This window comes from Urocitellus parryii, chromosome 1 (genome assembly GCF_045843805.1).
Source record: "Urocitellus parryii isolate mUroPar1 chromosome 1, mUroPar1.hap1, whole genome shotgun sequence".
NCBI classification, from domain to species: domain Eukaryota; kingdom Metazoa; phylum Chordata; class Mammalia; order Rodentia; family Sciuridae; genus Urocitellus; species Urocitellus parryii.
The window spans coordinates 93,005,082-93,022,686 of NC_135531.1; the positions used below are offsets into that span (position 1 = coordinate 93,005,082).

The window sequence follows — 17,605 nt, forward strand, 5'->3', positions numbered from 1 at the left end:
TTCTTTTGGGACTAGGGGCTGTGGCTCAATGGTAGAGCACTTGCCTGGCACGTGTGAGGCACTGGGTTTGATCCTCAGCACCACATAAAAATAAAAACTAAAAGCCAGGCATGGTGTTGCACGCCTGTAATCCCAGCAGCTCGGGAGGCAGAGGCAGGAGAATCAAAAGTTCAAAGCCAGCCTCAGCAATTCAGCGGGGCACTAAGCAACTCAATGAGACCCCGTCTCTAATAAAAAAACAAAATAGGGCTGGGGATTTGGCTCAGTGGTCTAGTGCCCCTGAGTTCAATCCCTGATACCATAAATAAATAAGTAAATAAATAAATAAAGGTTTTTTTTTTTTTTTTGTCCGTCTACAACTAAAAATATATATATTTAAAAATTGAATTTCTTACTATTTTGGTCACCAAACTGATTCACATAGGCCAACTCAAGCTAGAGTATGAAATGAAAAGATGAAATGCATAATGATTTTTTTAAAGTACATAAGCCAGCCATAGAGGCACGTGCATGTAGGCCCAGCTACTCATGAGGCTGAGGCAGGAGGATCATTTTAGCCGAGGAATTTAAGGCCAGCCTGGACAACAATGAGACCCCATCCCCCCCCCAAAAAAAGCAAAATAATATATAGGAAACTACTGTGTGCTAAGTACTGTGCATTATAAATATTTTAAATCACTACTTAAAGGAACCCACACACCAAAATAGAATCATTTCAGGTATAACAACACAGATAAAGCATGACATAGGACTGGGTGATATGGTTTAATAGAAAAAAATCTTGCCTAGCATGCATGAGGCCTTGTGTTTGATCACCAGCCCCACAAAGAACAAAACAAAGCAAACAAAAAACCCATGGTATATAAATTTCATCTGACTAATTCCTAATTCTAGCAAATATAATGTGTTAACCCCTGATATATAGGAATAGAGAGCAAGATGAAATGCCTAGGTAAAAGAGGACTGTAAATGCAAATTTCACACTGTTTATGATTTTTTCCTCAGTTAGTTGACCTATAGTCCCAAAAGAACCAGGTGAGGATCATAGATGAGTTTCCAATGTGTTTAAAAAAAAAAAAAAAAAAAAACTTCATAATTTCGGCACCATTTAAAATCAACTCTGTGTTAAGGCAGTATGAATGTAAATGAGAATTACAAAGTAAACCAAATTTGTGTTCTACAAGAAAAGATCCATTGAATGTCACTGTTCTTAGAGTAGCAAAGCTGATAGATGAAATGTGGAGTCAATATTTTTTTCAAATAGGTTGTAGAAACTTCTGTGAATATCATTTTGCTCATGTTTTAGCCTTTTTCTGCAGTATGATTTAAAATTACAGACATGAATGTTTCTGTTACAATTCTTAATCTGAAATAGAGAAATAGTTACCAGGACTTTCTTGCCCTAAAAGCTAGAGTTGAAATCAGTTTGTCATCGCTTTCTTATAAGGAAAGGATTTGGAATTTAATCATTTAAAAGAAAATGAAAGACCATTCAAATTATTTTTAATTCATGCGTGTATTTATTTTTAAAGGATAATGTTAGGAGTAAAACATGAGCTACTCGTGCAGGTTTCTTGCAGTCATACAGATGTCAAGGCTCTGAGCCAATCCTGCTAGTGAAACAACAGCAAAACCTCAGGGCTGTGTCAGTCTTATTTTGGGGGGTGGGGCAGGGGGGGTCTTAAATCAATGCTTTTGTAGTTAGTAAGAAAAAAAAATGAACTTTTTAACTCTAAAATCTGTATGAACTTTTTAACTCTAAAATCTGTACCAGATGTCAACTGCAAGCAAGCCATAGGAAGTGTCCCTGGTTCTTCTCCTTCTATGCCACCTTTAAAGATATTTAGCATTGTATCATTTTAAAATGTATGATTCTTTGGCATTTAGTACATTCACCATGTTATAAAACCACTACCACTATGAGATCCAGAAATTTTTCTCCTTTAAAATAAAACCCCAAATTCATTCAGCAGTGATGGAATAATTTTTTATTTCCAATGTTTACAAATGAATATTTAGGTATCATTCTCTACTACTTGAAAGTCGGTTGGTGTTTTTTTTTGTTTTGTTTTGTTTTGTTTTAGTTAATCTATATTTCAAGTCAAGTGCTAGGATCTAAGTTTTATTAAATTAACGAGTACTACATAAGGGCTCATAGCTACCTAAGAGTGTCTCTGTGTGTGCATATGGGTACATAATTAATGTATATGAAAGTACCCCTACCCTTATTTATACATATAATCATTCACATGCAGAAGTTAACATGGAAAGCATTATAACATTTTATTTTCCAATTTGTTAGGCTAATAAGTGGGCTTATCATAGAAGTGAAGTTACTTTCTATAAGACGAAGATATTTGCAATAGCTTACATAAATCAAAACTTTATAGTTTCTAAGGTCATTCAGATAGATTGATATTACAGAGGTCAGTAGGTAAATTTCAAAGTAAAAGCTGTCATCAGGAATCTTCCCACAGTTCCCTAACAGAGTCTCTGTTTTCAAATACTGTAAGTACTAAAAAGCTACACACCTTTCTAGAACTGACCCATTGGGTAACAACCAAAGGAGAGGCAGGTTGAATGACATCTCTGGCTCATCTTGCTAAAGTTAAAATGCCCTCTGTGGTTTATGGCAAGTTTTTTCCCTTCCATTGCTGGTGAAATCCAGAAGAGCAAATAAGTAGAATTGTAGGAGAGAAAAGTTGATTGACCCACAAGAAATATTGATTCAATGATAGGACAAAGAAAGAGCTCATTAGGTTGTCATCTGAAGCCAGTGTCACTAATTCAGGCTATCTTCCTTTCAGAATTCAAGAAATTCTATTCTGGCCTCTTCTGGATTTGGAACATCTCTCCCAAGTTTATCACAACCATTGACTTTTGGAAGTGGAAGGAGCCAGTCCAATGGGGTTTTAGCTACAGAGAACAAACCTTTGGGCTTCTCTTTTGGCTGTAGCTCTGCTCCAGAGTCTCAGAAAGATTCTGATCTCTCCAAAAACTTGTTTTTTCAATGCATGTCCCAAACTTTACCCACCAGTAACTACTTCACTACGGTTTCAGAGAGTTTGGCTGATGATTCCTCTAGTCGGGACTCATTCAAACAAAGCCTTGAGAGTCTGAGCTCAGGCCTGTGCAAAGGCAGATCCACTCTTGGAGCAGACACTAAGCCAGGCTCTAAGGCTGGCAGCTCTGTGGACCGGAAAGTGCCTGCAGAGTCCATGCCCACCCTTACTCCAGCCTTCCCCCGGAGCCTCCTAAATACTCGCACCCCAGAGAGTCATGAAAATCTATTTTTACAGCCCCCTAAACTGTCCCGAGAAGAGCCTTCTAACCCTTTCCTGGCATTTGTGGAGAAAGTTGAACACAGTCCTTTCAGCAGCTTTGCATCTCAGGCATCAGGTAGCTCTTCCTCTGCTACCACTGTCACCTCCAAGGCAGCAACCGGCTGGCCCGAGCCTCACTCGTCTGCAGATTCAGCATCTTTAGCAAAGAAGAAAACCCTCTTCATTACAACTGATTCCTCCAAGCTGGTGTCTGGTGTTCTGGGCTCAACTCTTACCACTGGGGGTCCAAGCCTCTCTGCCATGGGGAATGGCCGCTCCAGCTCACCCACCAGTAGCCTCACCCAACCCATTGAGATGCCTACTCTCTCCTCAAGCCCCACAGAGGAGAGGCCAACTGTGGGACCTGGGCAACAGGACAATCCCCTCCTCAAAACCTTTAGTAACGTCTTTGGCAGGCACTCGGGCTGCTTTCTGTCCTCCCCAGTAGATTTTTCGCAGGAGAACAAAGCTCCTTTTGAAGCTGTGAAAAGGTTCTCACTGGATGAGCGAAGCTTGGCTTGCAGACAGGACTCAGACTCCAGCACCAATAGTGACCTGTCAGATTTGAGCGACTCAGAGGAACAGCTGCAGGCCAAGACAGGCCTGAAGGGGATTCCAGAACACCTGATGGGGAAGCTGGGCCCCAATGGGGAGCGTAGTGCGGAGCTGTTGTTGGGCAAGGGCAAAGGGAAACAGGCCCCTAAAGGCCGACCTCGGACTGCGCCCTTGAAAGGTGATCCTGCTGGGAACTATACGTGGGCTTTGCTCTGGCACTTGCCTCAAAATGCTTGTGCTTTTGTGTGGTAGATGCCTTCATATTGATGGAAAGTTCTAGAATCTCATAGAATTATAGAGGCAAAGAACCTGGCAGAGGCACCTTATCAAACTTGGTTGCATCTATACCAGCAATGTAAAAGGGTTATCTGCTCATAAAAGAGGAGGACTATTCATCTTCATTAGCTGGTTGTTTTTAATTAGAAACTATATGTCCTTGTGTTGATCTCATTCCTTTCTATTTCATCATCTTTAATTTGCTTCCAGGGAGTTACTAAGAATTAGTTTTCATTCCCATATTAGTTTTCATCCCTTTGAAGACTTGATGAAACAAAAAGATTCACTCCCTTGGTTTGTTCCTCTCTGAAATGTAAGGATTTTTTACACCTCTACCAAAAATCTATGAATTTATGATGTGAGGTTATGGTCTAGAAGTGTATAAGAGAAAGTCTGGTGGTAAAAGTAGCTGCTTTCATTAGGAATTGATATCCTGTGGGAGCCCAAAAAGCCTAGATTAACAGTAGGCATATATTGAGTGACTAAGGGCAGGTGATGACTACCTTCTGCTGCATGAGGCACATAACAGTTCTCCTTAGCTCCCAACCAAAGCCTCTTTGTTCCTTGCTCTCCCTTTCTGGGTTTATAGTAGATTATGTGCCCAAAAAGTGCAAAGAGGAATAGCCCTTTGACCAATGTTTGTTCACATGAGGAGTTTGTTAGTGGACCCTACTTATGCTTCTTATGACAGCCTTTTCTTCTCCCTTCCTTGCCACAGTTGGCCAGTCAGTGCTGAAAGATGTGAGCAAAGTGAAGAAGCTCAAGCAGTCTGGAGAGCCCTTTCTACAGGATGGGTCATGCATCAATGTGGCACCTCACCTGCACAAATGTCGTGAGTGCCGCCTGGAGCGGTATCGGAAGTTTAAAGAACAGGAACAAGATGATTCTACTGTAGCCTGCCGCTTCTTTCACTTCCGGAGGTACCTAAATTTCTCTCCTTGCTGTCATTCCCAGTTTTCACTAGTGCCATATAACTCCCACTCTTTCTCTAAATCTATAAATCTGTCTTTCTCAGTTTTCCATAACCCCTCTGCTCACAGGGTGTATGCTGAGGCTTTGTTGTAGTAATTACTTAGTTGTTGGGATCATTATAAAATGATCCGTGGGTTGATCCTTGCAGGATTGAAGTGGAGCAGTTTTAGCTGCTGCCATGTGCTATTCCTACTAAGCTGTTCCTAACTTGGGTTCCATTTGAAACCAGTGGTATAAGCAGAAGAACTTCATTTTATTTTGGGAATCTGCCTGACCACTTCTTCTTCTTCAGTGCTAGGGTGACTTGAGTCACTTAAGAGAAGTAAGATTAGGAGATGATGTGAAGCACATTTCTTTTTATTTTCTCTCTCTCTCTTCTCTCTTCTCTCTTCTCTCTCTCTCTCTCTCTCTCTCTCTCTCTCTCTCTCTCTCTCTCTCTCTCTTTTTTTCATTTGGAGATGAGTTTTTACTGTGTTGCCCAGGCTATCCCTGAACCTGTAGGCTCAAACAATCCTCCTGCCTCAGCCTCCTGAGTGCTAGGACTATAGGTGCATGTTACCCACTTGGCTCAATGGAGTATTTTTAAAATAGAGATAACTAATGAAAACAGCAATATCTAATCACTTTTCCTCTTCCTCTATGAGAAACTTAGGATCATTCAAGGCTGATTTTGTTTTGTTTTTGTTTATTTGGCAATACTGGGGATTTAACCTGAGGGGTGTGGAGCTACATCCCCAGTCCCTTTTTGTTTTTTGTTTTGAGACAGGGTCTTGCTAAGTTGTTGAGGCTGGCCTAAACCCATGATCCTCTAACCTCAGCCTCCCGAGTCATTGGAATTACAGGCATGCACCACCATGCCCAGCTAAGAATCTTTCATTTTTAAAATTAAAAAATCCAAATGGCTGCTGGGCGCAGTGGTACACGTCTATAATCCCAATGTCTCGGGAGGCTAAGACAGGAGGATCGTGAGTTCAAAGCCAGCCTCAGCAAAAGTGAGGCACTAAGCAACTCAGTGAGACCCTGTCTCTAAATTAAAAAAAGAAAAGCTGCTGATCAGGGCTAGAGGTGTAGCTCAGTGGTAAAACATTTGCCTAGATAAGAAAAATGTGGGAGGACCTGGGGTTTGATCCTCAGCACCACCAAAAAAATAAAATAAAATAAATAAAGGCTTATTGGTGTGGATGACCTTATTTGGCAAATATTTATTGAGCATTTAATATGTGCCAATCATTATTCTGAACATTAAGGATTCAATAATGAACAAAACATTACATTCTGGTCTCAGAAAGTTTAGGGGGAGGAATTAAAGAAGCAGACAGACAATAAGAGGAAAAATAAATTAAGTAAATATTATGTCAATTAGTAACTTGAGAAAAATAAAGACGGGAAAGAGGATTGAAATTTCGGTAAGCTAGAGAGGCTACTATTTTAAACCAGGTGATCTGAGAAAGAGCAGGTTAAGGAATGACCTATAAGAGGTGAAAGAATAAAGCCACACAGTTATTACTCCGGAGACAAGTATTCCAGACAAGTGCTGCCATTCTGAGACTGGAATATTCTTGATACATCCATAGAACTAGTATAGCTAAAATAGAGTAAGCAAGGGGAGTAATAGAGTTGAGATCAAAGAATTAATGATGAGTCTAGACTTAATGGGGCTACTCTAAGGGCCTTGATTTTTACTATAAATATTTTCGAAAAAACAAAAAAGAAGTCATTAGAGATTTTGAGCTGATGAGTAACACTGATTAATGTCACTTTAAGTTGGGCATGGTGGTGCACATTATAATAATAGCTACTTGGGAGGCTGAGGCAGGAGAATCACAAGTTCAACTTGGACAACTTGCTGAGATCCTGTCTCAAAACAGGTAATAAAGGACTAGGGTTGTAGGTCAGTGGTAATAACACTCCTGGTTTCAATTCCCAATTACCACCCACTGCTTTGACTACCTTTGTGGGAATAGACTATATATGAGGGCAAGGGGAGAAGCACAGAGAAGTTGAGAGACTATTGAAGGCAGAGTACTCAGAATTACCTGATGGGCTAAATTTGAAGTATGAAAGAATCCCCAGCTGGAGAGATTGAAATAACAGCTGGATCTACACCTTTAGAGTTAAGGGAAGAGATTCAACCTGGAGATACAAATTTAGATATCACCAGGGATTTAAAGCCCATAGTCTAATTTGAGACCTCAGGAGTCAGCATGTAGATAAAAGACCAGAAGCAGGGCTAGGTTGTAGCTTAGTGGTAGAGATCTCGCCTAGCATGCACGAGGCACTGGGTTCGATCCTCAGTACCACATAAATGTAAAATAAAGATATTGTGTCCATCTAAAAACAAAGAATAAAAATAAAAAATATAAAAAGAGTCTTAGGACCAGAAGCAGTCTGAGAACTGAGCTCTGGCATTCTCCAGAAATGGGAAGTATTAAAAGGAATTAGTAAAGGGGACTGAGAAAAGACAGCCACTGAGGACAGAAAAACAGGAAGGTCGGTGCAGTGGTACATGCCTGTAATCCTAGCGACTCAAGAGGCTGAGGCAGAGGATTTCAAGTTTGAGACCAACCTCAACTTAGGCCCTAGGCAACTCAGGGAGACCTGTCTCAAAATTAAAATTTTTAAAAAGGGTTGGGTATGTGGTTCAGTGGTTAAGTTCCCCTGGGTTCAATCCCTGGTACAAAAGAGGGAGAGAAAGAGTAAGACAACTGAAGAAAGCACTTTCAGACAAGCACTTCCAGAAAGGAATAAGGAACTATGTCAAATGCTGGCAGGTTGTGTAAGGTAAGGACTGAAAGTGACCTTTTGATAGGAAGATGAAATGACCTTGTCAAAAGTAGTTTTGGTGTTTGGTAGGCAGAATGTCTTATTGTACTGGATTAGGGAAAACGTAAAGGAAATGGTAGCAGACTTGAAGGAAACTTGGGTCTAACAAGCCAAAAAACATGGAGGAGGATGTGAGGTTGAGAGTATTTTTGTAATGGTTATTGTAGCAAGTTTAAATGCTGATTTTGTAGAGCATTAATAAATGATAATTGGAACCAGCTTGGTGGTGCATGCTTGCAATCCCAGTGGCTCGGGAGGCTGAGACAGGAGCCATCCTATACAACAGCGTAAGACCCTGTCTCTAAATAAAATACAAAATAGGGCTGTGGGTATGGTTCAGTGTTCAAGTGCCCCAGAGTGCAGTGTCCAGTATGAAGAAAAGGGGAAAAAAAAAAAAAAAGATTGGTAGAGAAAAAGCTAGATGATATAGAAAAGAGGGAAATTAGTGGAGGGGAGTGCCTTTGGGTTGGGGAAAAGGGACTAGAGTGTAGGTGAAGATATTAACTTTCAAATGGACGTCATTCAGAGCAGGAGATCAAATGAAGAACATGGGCCCATTTGCAGGAAAGTATCCACACTTTGGAATGTGTGGGATGGGAGCTTGTGAACATTCTCTTCTGGCTTGTACCAGTAGAACAGGAAGTGAGGTTCTCACAGGGAATGTAATTTCAGAAGTATGAAAAGAAGAAGAGTATGAAAATAGGCATCTAGGAGAGGGAATCCTCCTGAGGTAGGTATACAGGAATTTTATTTATTTATTTATTTTTTATTTTATTTTTTGTGGTACTGTAGATCAAACCCAGGGCCTCACACATGGTAGATAAGTGCCATGCCACTAAGCTACATCCCCAGCCCTATACATGAGTTTAAAATGTGATGATGATACTTTATTTTTTTCTAGTCACATTCAGTGGCATGGGTGTAGGTGTAGAACAGGTAGACAGAAAAACTGGTGACAGCTTTTTAAAGAATCAATACCTGCTAAGTGTTAAGCCTTCGTATTAGCTGAGAACATGTGCAGTTAGCCCTCCATATCTACTGGTTTCACATCCATAGATTTAACTAACTGTAGATTAAAAACATATTTAATATTACAACTGTGTGTGTATTAAACATGTAAACACTCTTTTCTTTGTTAATTATTTCTTAATATAGTATAAAATTATTTACATAGTGTTTACATTATATTAAGTATTGTAAGTGATCTAGAGATGACTTAAAGTATATGGGAGGACATACATAGATTTTATGCAAGTACTATACCATTTTAAATGAGGCATTTAAACAACCACAGGTTTTGGTAGCTGGGGCAGGGCAGGGATGTGGCCTGAAAGCAAACCTCCTTGGATCCCAAGGACAACGGTATTTGACTGTCTACTTTTCTTTTTTCAGATTGATCTTCACTCGAAAGGGGGTGCTTCGTGTAGAGGGGTTTCTAAGCCCTCAGCAAAGTGACCCTGATGCCATGAACTTGTGGATTCCTTCTTCCTCCCTAGCAGAAGGGATAGACCTAGAAACCTCAAAATACATTCTGGCCAATGTTGGGGACCAGTTCTGTCAGCTTGTAATGTCTGAGAAGGAGGCCATGATGATGGTGGAGCCACACCGTAAGACATTCTCTTGCTTGTTTCCAGATACTTTTTTTTTTTTTTTTTTTTAAAGAGAGAGTGAGAGAGGAGAGAGAGAGAGAGAGAATTTTTAATATTTATTTATTTTTTAGTTCTCGGCGGACACAACATCTTTGTTGGTATGTGGTGCTGAGGATCGAACCCGGGCCGCACGCATGCAAGGCGAGCGCGCTACCGCTTGAGCCACATCCCCAGCCCTGTTTCCAGATACTTTTCATTGTAAACTGTTTTCTTTCACTTAAAGGAGGGTGAAAGTGGAAGATGGCATTTTTCTGTGAATGAATTAAGACCAATAAGTTTTCTTTTTGTAGTAACTATAGCTGAGGCCTTAACTATATCCAGCAGACTTTATTCTTTCAAGTCTTTGACAATTAACCAAAAAAAACTTACCAAAATAATTTTATCATTTTATAATCCTACCAGCAATGTATAGAGGTTCCTTCCCTGCCTGTCATTTTTTGTTACACAGGTGCCATAAGACACATTTGAATCCCCATTTTTATTTTTATTTTTTTTTATTTCAAGGCAGCACCTTGCTACATTGCTTAGGGCCTTGCTAAGTTGCTGAGGCTGGCCTCAAACTTGTAATCCTCTTCCCTCAGCCTCCCATATTACTAGGATTACAGGCATGTATTGCCATGCCCAGCTGGTTTATCCTGAATATTTTTAGTTTGCTTTAAACATATTTGTATTAATAAGTAATACTCTGGTTTGTGAATAGATGAGGTGGACTACCTACCATATTTTTACCTAGAACTCCCATAATTATTAAGATATTTATAGTAGTTCCATATCTGTAAGTTACTATACACTGTCCCCAGACCAGGAAAGACTATACATGAAATCATGTCCTAAATTTCAAGAGACAAATCTTCTTACTTAAAGCTTTCCCCAGGTTAAAATTTTATAGTGTCTTAAGTGACAACATGTAGCATTAACACCAGGCTATCATAACCTGGTATTATCACAAACCTTTGAAATGTTAGTCATTTTTTTTCTCCTCTTAAAATTATAGAAGCACAAACTTCAGCCGAGCACAGTGGCACATGCCTGTAATCCCAGCAGCTTGGGTGGCTGAGGGGCAAGGAGGATCACAAGTTCAAGCCAGCCTCAGCAACGGCAAGGCGCTAAGAAAATCAGTGAGACCCTGTCTCTAAATAAAATACAAAAAATTAGGGCTGAGGGTGTGGCTCAGTGGTCAAGTACCCCTGAGTTCCATCCCCAGTACCCCCTTCAAAAAAGAAAGAAACAGAAACTTCATAAATCTTTGAGTTTTATTACTAGACAGAATGGTTTGAATGGGGATCAGCTAATCAGGGTCTTTTGCTAGTGATTAGCATTATCAGTGCCAACATTATTATTATTTTTATTATTTATAATATTAACATTATTATTATTATTTTTCTCTTTCCACCAGAGAAAGTTGCATGGAAGCGAGCTGTGCGTGGTGTGCGGGAGATGTGTGATGTATGTGAAACAACTCTGTTCAACATCCATTGGGTTTGTCGCAAATGTGGATTTGGGGTCTGCCTTGACTGTTACCGGCTCAGGAAAAGCCGTCCACGGAGTGGTGAGCAAATATTTTCTGATAAAATTCTAAAGGGAACCTTTATGTATCAGTTGAGTTGTGAAACTTAGGAATTGAAGGAGTAATCAGCTTGTACTGCTTAGTTCCATTTGTCTTTGTTGTAAGACCTTAAAATTTCCAATGCTCAGTTTATCTAGGAAGGCTAAAAAAAAAAAAGCCAGGAAGGATCATTCATCATCTTTCCTTGTTCTGTTTGGTTTTAAAAATATCTTTATTGAAGTATAATTCACACCATAAAATTTACCCTTTTAAAATGTATAATTAAATGATTTAAATCATAAGATTGTGTAACCATCACCATTAATTCCCTTTAATATCTTTTAGGAGTCCATTCACCATTCCTACCTCCCCCAGCCTTGGCTACCACTAATTTAATTTCTATCTGTAGGATTGCCTATTCTGGTCATATCATGTAAATTGAATCATAAAATATTTGATCTTTTGTGACTGGCCTATTAGCATAATGCTTTAAAGTTTCATCCATTTATAGTTCTTCAGTCTTTTTTTTTTTTTTTTTTTTTCAGTACTCAGGACTGAACTCAGAGCCCATGAGTGCTAGTCAAGAGTTGTACTACTGAGCTACATCTCCAGCCCTCAATTTTTTTTTTTGAAAATGTTTTTTTATAGTAGATGGACACAATACTTTAATTTTATTTTTATGTGGTGCTGAGGATCGAACCCAGTGCCTCACATGTGCGAGGTGAGCGATATACTAACTGAGTTATGACCCCAGCCCCTTAATTCTTTTTTTGTATTGCCAAGCAGTATTCCATTGTACCAATATAGTACTACGTTTTTTCTATCAACTGATGTACATGTGGGTTGTTTTCACTTTTGGCTGCTATGCATAGTGCCACTGTAAACATTTGTATATAAGTTTTTGTGTGGACATATGTTTGCAGTTGTCTTGGTTATACACCTAAAAGTGGAATGACTGGGTCATAGGATAACTATACATTTAACCTTTTGAGTATCTGGACATGGTGACACACACCTATAAGCCCAGCTACTTGGGAGCAGAAGTGGGTAGATCTTGTGAGCCCATTGGTTTGAGGCCAGCCTAAGCAACATAGCAAAACCACCTCTCAAAAAATAATAATTGGCTAGGTGTATTGGCACATGTCTATAATCTTAGTAACTTAGGAGTCAGAGACAGGAGAATTGCAAGTTCAAAGCCAGCCTCAGCAACTTAGTGAGGCCCTAAGCAACTCAGTGAGACCCTGTCTCTAAATAAAATGAATAAAATAAAAATTGCTGGGATGTTGTTCAGTGATTAAGCGCTCTAACTTCAATCCCTGGTACCAAATTGAAAAAAAGAAAACAGGATAACATAGATAAATCAGTTTCAAATATTGAGCATTAGGGCAGTGTGGGACTATGATACCTGAGAGAAGGGGAGAATCGGTGGTTCCTGCAATTGTCCTAGCTTACTACCTAGGGCCATTTTCCAGGCTGTAACCCTGGAAAGGGAACTGAAACAGAATCTGTCACCCTCACTACATTGAGACAGAGATCCGAGTCTGAGAAGAATAAGCGTAGAACTGAAGAGAAGGAAGCTGCAGGGAGAACACGAGAAATCTACAGAGGTCCCCTCAATTTTTTGTCATATACTGATCTGCACATGCATGAAATGAAACTCCTCAAGGCCCAAGAATGAACTTTTAGTAAACAATTGAGTAATTTGTAGACCTTACGATTTGTATTCCCATCAACCAGAGTTAAGGAGATGCTTGGTAGAGTCCAAAAGAACAACACCTTAATACTGGACTTAATATAGCACCAGAATGAAAACTTCTCTGGACCTGCCATAGCAAAGTGTAAAACAAGCCTCAGAAGAATCAAACTGACATGCAAGTTACTTAACTACACTAGACTAAAGCCCAACATCTCTTTTTAAGAGATTACAATAAAATCAGTGCCCAGAAACATGAAAGTCACAAATTCTTTATTTAGTTTTAATTATCAGATTTGTAAAACCTGGGCATAGTGGTTCGTGATTGTAATCCCAGCTATGGCAGGAGGATCACAAGTTTGGGATTAGTTGGACAACTTAGCTAGACCCTGTCTCAAATTTAAAAAAAATTAAAAGGATTTTGGTTGTAGCTCAATGGTAGAGTACCCCTGGGCTCAATTCCCAATACTGGTGGGGAAAATTCAAGTAATTCAAAAGAAGTCAAGAAAAATGAAACTAAAATGAACTGTAACGAATAGAAAACAGCTTATAGGAAACCTACTTTAAATGTGAAGACACAGTTTAAAAGTAAAAAAGATGGAAAATTATATCCATGGCTAGCATGACTTTAAAGAAGTTAACTGTGAGTATCAGACAAGGTACACTTTAAAGCAAATAAATATTAGTAAGTATAATGTAGGTCATTTCGTAAGAATAAAGGAAGAGCAAATAAATATTAATAGGAATAATGTAGAAATCAGTTCATTGACAAGAAAATAACAGGGCTGGGGTTGGAGCTTGGTGAAATTAGACAACATACTCTAAATAACCTGTAGATCAAAAAACAAATCACAAGAGAAATTAGAAAATGTTTGAAATGAATGAAAATAAGAACATCCACATCCATATGCAGCTAATGCGGGGAATTTTATCACTAAACACCTATATTAGAAATGTCTCATTTGCCTAAAGAAACTAGAAAAAATGAAAATATGCAGTTTACCAGTATTAAGAATGAGATGATGAGGGCTAGGGTTGTGGCTCAGTGGTAGAGTGCTCACATGCACAAGGCACCCAGTTCGATCCTCAGCACCACATAAATGTAAAATAAAGATATTGTATCCACCTAAAGCTTAAGAATAAATATTAAAAAAAAAAGAAGAGATGACCTCACCACTGATCATTCAGACATTAGAAAGGATAATAAATAAAATTATGAACTTTTTTTTTTTTTTTTTAAAGAGAGAGTGAGAGAGGAGAGAGAATTTTTAATATTTATTTCTTAGTTCTTGGCGGACACAACATCTTTGTTGGTATGTGGTGCTGAGGATCGAACCCGGGCCGCACGCATGCCAGACGAGCGCGCTACCGCCTGAGCCATATTCCCAGCCCAAAAAAATTATGAACTTTATGTCAATAGACTTGATAAGAAATATAATAAATTCCATGAAAGATACAAACTATCTGAATTCTCTTAAGAAGAAATAGATTACCTGAATAACCTTATTTTAAGTAGTTGAGGCTACTCAACTGTATTTTAAGAAATTAAGGCTATTGGGGCTGGGGTTGTGGCTCAGTGGCAGAGAGCTTACCTAGCATGTGTGAGGCACTGGGTTCAATTCTCAGCACAGCGTATCAATAAATAAAAAATAAAAATAATAAAAGTCCATTGACAACTAAAAAAATATTTTTTAAAAAAAGGAAATTAAGGCTGAAAGTTCAAGGTCAAGCTGGGCAACTTAGTGAGGCCTTGTGAAACTTAGTGAGACCCTATCTTTTTTTTTTTTTTTAATATTTATTGCTTTTAGTTGTACACAATGCCTTTATTTTTATTCATTTATTTTTGTGTGGTGCTGAGGATCAAACCCAGGGCCTCACACACGCCAGGCAAGCGCTCTACTGCTGAGCCACAACCCTAGCCCCAAGACCCTATCTTAAAATAAAAAATAAAAAAGAGGTGGTGAATGTAGCTCAGTAATAAAACACCCCTGGGCTCAATCCCAAGAGAGAGAAAAGAGGAAATACATTACCTGAATAACCTTATTTTAAGAAGTTGAAGCTACTTAGGAGGCTGAAACAGAAGGATTACCAAGTTCAAGGCCAGCCTGAGCAACCTAGCAAGACCCTGTCTCAAAAATAAAAAGGGTCCCTAGGTTCAGTCCCAAGTAGTGAGTAAGGGAGGACAAATAAATTGAATTTGTAGTTTAAAAAAACTTCCAATGAAGCCAGGCATGGTGGCGCATGCCTGTAATGCCAGCGTTGAGGGAGACTGAGACAGGAGGATCACAAGTTCAAATACAGCTCCAGCAACAGTGAGGTGCTAAGCTAAACTCAATGAGACACCCTGTCTCTAAATAAAATACAAAATAAGGCTGGGGATATGGCTCAGGGGTTGAGTGCCCCTGAGTTCAATCCCTGGTACCCACCCCCACCAAAAAAGAAAAAACTTCCAATGAAGAAAACTTATGTCCCAGATGGTTTTACTGGTAAGTTATAACAAACATTTCAGAAGGAAAATACTATCAATCGTACTCACACTCTTTCAGAAAATAGGAGAAAACACTAACTCATTTTATGGTGTTAGCATTACAACACACTAATACCACAACCAGATGAAGATATAACAAGCAAGGAAACTTAGAGCCCCCAATATCTCTCATGAGTATAGATTTAACAGTTAAAAATCAATCAATGCAATTTATTATCAGTAAATACTAAACATAATTATTTCAAGAAATGCAGAAAAAAACATTTCTCAAGATTCTCAGCAAACAGCAGTGGTCATGGCCAAGTGGTTAAAGTGATGGACTAGATTCTCAACAAATTAGGTCATGTATTCTCAAATGGTGAGAATTGGTTCTTTCAGGGGAAGGGGAATCTAAGAAGTTACAGGTTGACTAACCCTAATTCAATACCCTTGAGACAAAAATGTTTCCAATTTTAGAATTTTTTAAAAAACATTTTGTAGTGTTTACCATAGACCTTACAGATTGAACATTCCTAATCTGAAAATCTTGAATCTGAGAGCTGGGAATATGTGGTAGATCCTCACGTAGTATGCATAAAGTCCTGGATTTGATTCCCAGTATTGAAAAAAAAAAAGAAGAAGAAAAAACCTCTGAAAGTCCAAGAAATTTTGAGCACACATAAAGTTTCAGATAGGTTGCTTAACATGTATGACAATGGTTCATGCCTGTCCAGAGGACCACAGTACATAAGCAGACATATAGTATATGTGATATTAAAGTCTTAGGATGGCAAGCACAGTTAAAAGGAAAAAAAAAAAAAAAGCTTAAAAATGTTCTTTGAAAGGATGATAAAGTTGGAAAAACACTCCAGCGTCAGTAGGAGCATCATACATAATTGGAAAGACTGGAAAGCAAGGATGTCCACTTCCAGAACTCCTAGTCATCATCATTGTGCTGGAATGATTAGTATAAAGAAATAAAAGACATAAGATTGGAAAGAAGTAGAATGATTAATCTCACATGGAATGATTATGCAGAAAACCTTAAGAAATGTATAGAAAAGTCAACCTACAGAAATCTGTTTATCTATCTTATTTCTAAGTGATGGCAGTCAACATTTAGAAATTGAAATTTAAAATCAGTATCACTTAGAATAGCATCAAAACATGAAGTTAGTGAGCACTGTGGTACACACCTGTAATCCCAGCGACTCAGGAAGCTGAAACTGGAGGATCCCAAGTTCAAAGCCAGATTCTGCAACTTAGCAAGACCCTGTCTCTAAATAAAATATAAAAAGGTCTGGGGATGTGGCTCAGTGGTTAAGCACCTCTGGGTTCAATCCCTAGTACCAAAAAAAAAAAAGCATGAAATGGGGCTGGGGTTGAGGCTGAGTGGTACAATGCTTTCCTGAGGCCAATCTCCAGCACCACAAAAAAAAAAAAAAAAAAAAAAAAAAAACACCTTAGGGATAAATGTAGCATATCCATAGAAGACTAGAATACCTAAGTAAATGGAGATATGTACTATATTCATGTACAGATTGAATACAAAGATGTCAGTTCTTCTACAATAATGTATAATTTAAAACAATTCAAAATCAAAAACCCAGTGGGTGTTTTTGTAGAAATTGATAAACTGATTCTAAAATTTATGTGATGAGAATGATATTGGCTAGATTATATTGGGTGCATGTACAAATTATGCACAATGAATCTCACCATTGTGTATAATTATAATGTACTAATAAAAAATATGGGGAAGAAATGACAAATAAATAAGTAAAGTTTAAGTGAAATGCCATAGGGCATGGAATGGTGGTCCACACCTTTAATCCCAGTGACTCGAGGCTGAAGCAGGAGAATCACAACTTCAAGGCCAGCCTGGGTAACTTGTGGGACCCTGCCTCAAGAAATAAAAAGGGTTGGGGATGTAGCTCAGTGGTAAAATGCCCGTGGGTTCAATCCCCAGTACTGCCTAAAATTGTATATGAAATGCAAAACCTAGAATAACCCAAACAAAAACAGAAAAAAACAGAGTTGAAGGATTGTCCTGTGCTTCATTCCAAGACTTGCCATAATGCTGTAAGTAATCATTATAAAAAATACTGTAAGTGGACTATAGTCCTAAATTTAAAGGTTAAGGTGAAGAAAGTATTTGTGTTCTTGAGTTAGACAAATATTTCTCAGGACATGAAAAGCAAAAAAAAAAAAAAAAAATTTAATATCAAATTTTAAAACTTGTTCTTCAGGGGCTGGGGCAGTAGCTCAGTGGTAGAGTGCTCACCTGGCATGCATGAGGCA

General features: G+C 38.6%; 1 protein-coding gene across 3 annotated transcripts in view; it reads left to right on the top strand.

Annotated features, from left to right (window-relative positions):
• Positions 1-17,605, top strand: part of Kdm3b (lysine demethylase 3B) — a 78,392-nt gene that overhangs the window by 34,564 nt on the left and 26,223 nt on the right. For all 3 annotated transcript variants that reach the window (XM_026401288.2, XM_026401290.2, XM_026401289.2), the window contains 4 exons: positions 2,808-4,056; positions 4,873-5,074; positions 9,342-9,556; positions 10,995-11,147. In XM_026401288.2, coding sequence (XP_026257073.1) covers positions 2,808-4,056; positions 4,873-5,074; positions 9,342-9,556; positions 10,995-11,147 — 1,819 coding nt within the window. The remainder of the gene's footprint in view (positions 1-2,807; positions 4,057-4,872; positions 5,075-9,341; positions 9,557-10,994; positions 11,148-17,605) is intronic.